Source organism: Melanaphis sacchari, unplaced genomic scaffold (genome assembly GCF_002803265.2).
Source record: "Melanaphis sacchari strain LSU unplaced genomic scaffold, SCAv2.0 Contig144_pilon_pilon, whole genome shotgun sequence".
Lineage (NCBI taxonomy): Eukaryota > Metazoa > Arthropoda > Insecta > Hemiptera > Aphididae > Melanaphis > Melanaphis sacchari.
In genome coordinates this window covers 6730-8539 of record NW_020270619.1, presented here as the reverse complement: position 1 = coordinate 8539, position 1810 = coordinate 6730, and the positions used below count along the sequence as shown (strand labels likewise).

Here is a 1810-nt window from a genome sequence, read left to right as displayed (position 1 = left end):
CTAATTTTAATTTTAAATAGTTATTGAAACACAGTATATTTAATAATTGTTAAATTTTAAAACTTATTAAACCTCAAATATTAATTTAAAATAAAATATGATTATTTAAATATTTAATAATGATTGATGAATATTTTGGTTACAATCAATAAAAATTAATATATATTCAATATCGTTTCAGCTATAAATTTTAAATATTTGAATTTAAATCAAATAAAAATATTTATACAATCGTATTGATTAACAATTGCTGTGTGGGAAGCTACCCATTTCAGCCTCAAAAAGGATATCATTAATCAACTTTTCAGCAATGATTCGCTGCCTTTTTTCCAATTCCCTCAATCTCATAGCAAAACCTTTTGCAATAACGTCATACCGATCTTCTTCTATTTTCGGTCGTTTAAAATGATCACGCACCGACAGCAACACCTCAGTAGTTAACTTTGCATCGTTTTTTTTAGATTTTTCTGCCCTTGGTGGATTAACAATATCTGATCGCTAAACCGTCGAATTTACCGAGTGGATTCCTTCTACTTCATTTTCCAGATAATCATCTATTCCAATCTGAAATCAAAATGAGATTTTTTTTTTATTATTTATTTAAAATTACAATGTGTCAACATATTACATGTTATTACAAGGTATTATTTCAAAAATGAGATTCATTTTATTTTAAAATTAAATAAAATTTTAATTTAATAAAATTTTCAATTAAATTTTTTTTTCAGTTTCCTACAACTGAAGAAGAATGGAAAGACATTGCACGATTATTCGAGGGGCGTTGGAACTTTCCAAACTGTATTGGTGCGCTCGACGGAAAGCACATAAATATTGTTCCACCAGCTGGAAGTGGATCCGAATTTTTCAATTACAAAGGCCACCATAGTATGGTTCTCTTAGGATTAGTAAATGCAAATTATCAATTTCTATTGACAGATTTTGGAACAAATGGCAGACGACATTCTGATGGGGGCGTTCTTCAGAATACAACGTTTTACGAAAAACTACTAAATGAAGAATTAAACATTCCTTTCGCAGACAACATTGAGGGAAGTTCCAAGCAATTACCATATGTTTTTGTTTGCGATGATGCCTTTCCGTTACGAACTGATATGCTTAAACCGTATCGACAATCACATTTGGATTGTTATGAAAAAAAAATATTTAATTACAGGTTAAGTCGCGCACGACGAATCGTGGAAAATGCGTTCGGAATATTGGCAAATCGATTTCGTATATTCCATACTCAAATTAATATTGAATCAAAAAAAATCGAAAAAATTGTAATGGCATCATGTGCATTACATAACTTTCTCATTGTAAATTCTCCTACTTCATACGCGCATCAAAAACGTTTTTACCAAGAAGACATAGCAAACGGAAGTATAACTACGCTTGGATACAATGTTGAAAATAGTAATATGCACAGTTTAGATCGTCGTAACTCGGGGAATATTGCAAATAGGGCAAAACAAGTACGAGAAGATTTTATGAATTATTTCTGTAATGAAGGCACCGTGCCATGACAAAATAAGTTTATCGCGTAATTTAGTATATTATATATTTATTATAAATTATATATTTGTATATTTGTATATTTCAAAAAAATATAAAAAATATATTTCATGAAATTTTAGAACCTTAATTATTTTACCAACCTCAGATATGCTTTCATCTTGTGTGTCCAAATTTGATGTTGATTCTCGAGGTGTATCTTGGTCATTTAGAAAGTTCATCATATCATAATACCACAATTTTGGCCGATAAACATCGTCAGAAGAAGCTCCTGACTTGACAGAAGCTTCATATT

General features: G+C 29.7%; 1 protein-coding gene across 1 annotated transcript; it reads left to right on the top strand.

Moving 5' to 3' along the window:
* Positions 1 to 728: 728 nt before the first annotated feature.
* LOC112591849 lies at positions 729 to 1526 on the top strand (the record flags this gene model as incomplete). The annotated part of the gene is made up of 1 exon (XM_025335784.1): positions 729 to 1526. A coding segment is annotated over one exon (798 nt), but the record flags the coding sequence as incomplete, so codon positions are not given.
* Positions 1527 to 1810: the final 284 nt, after the last annotated feature.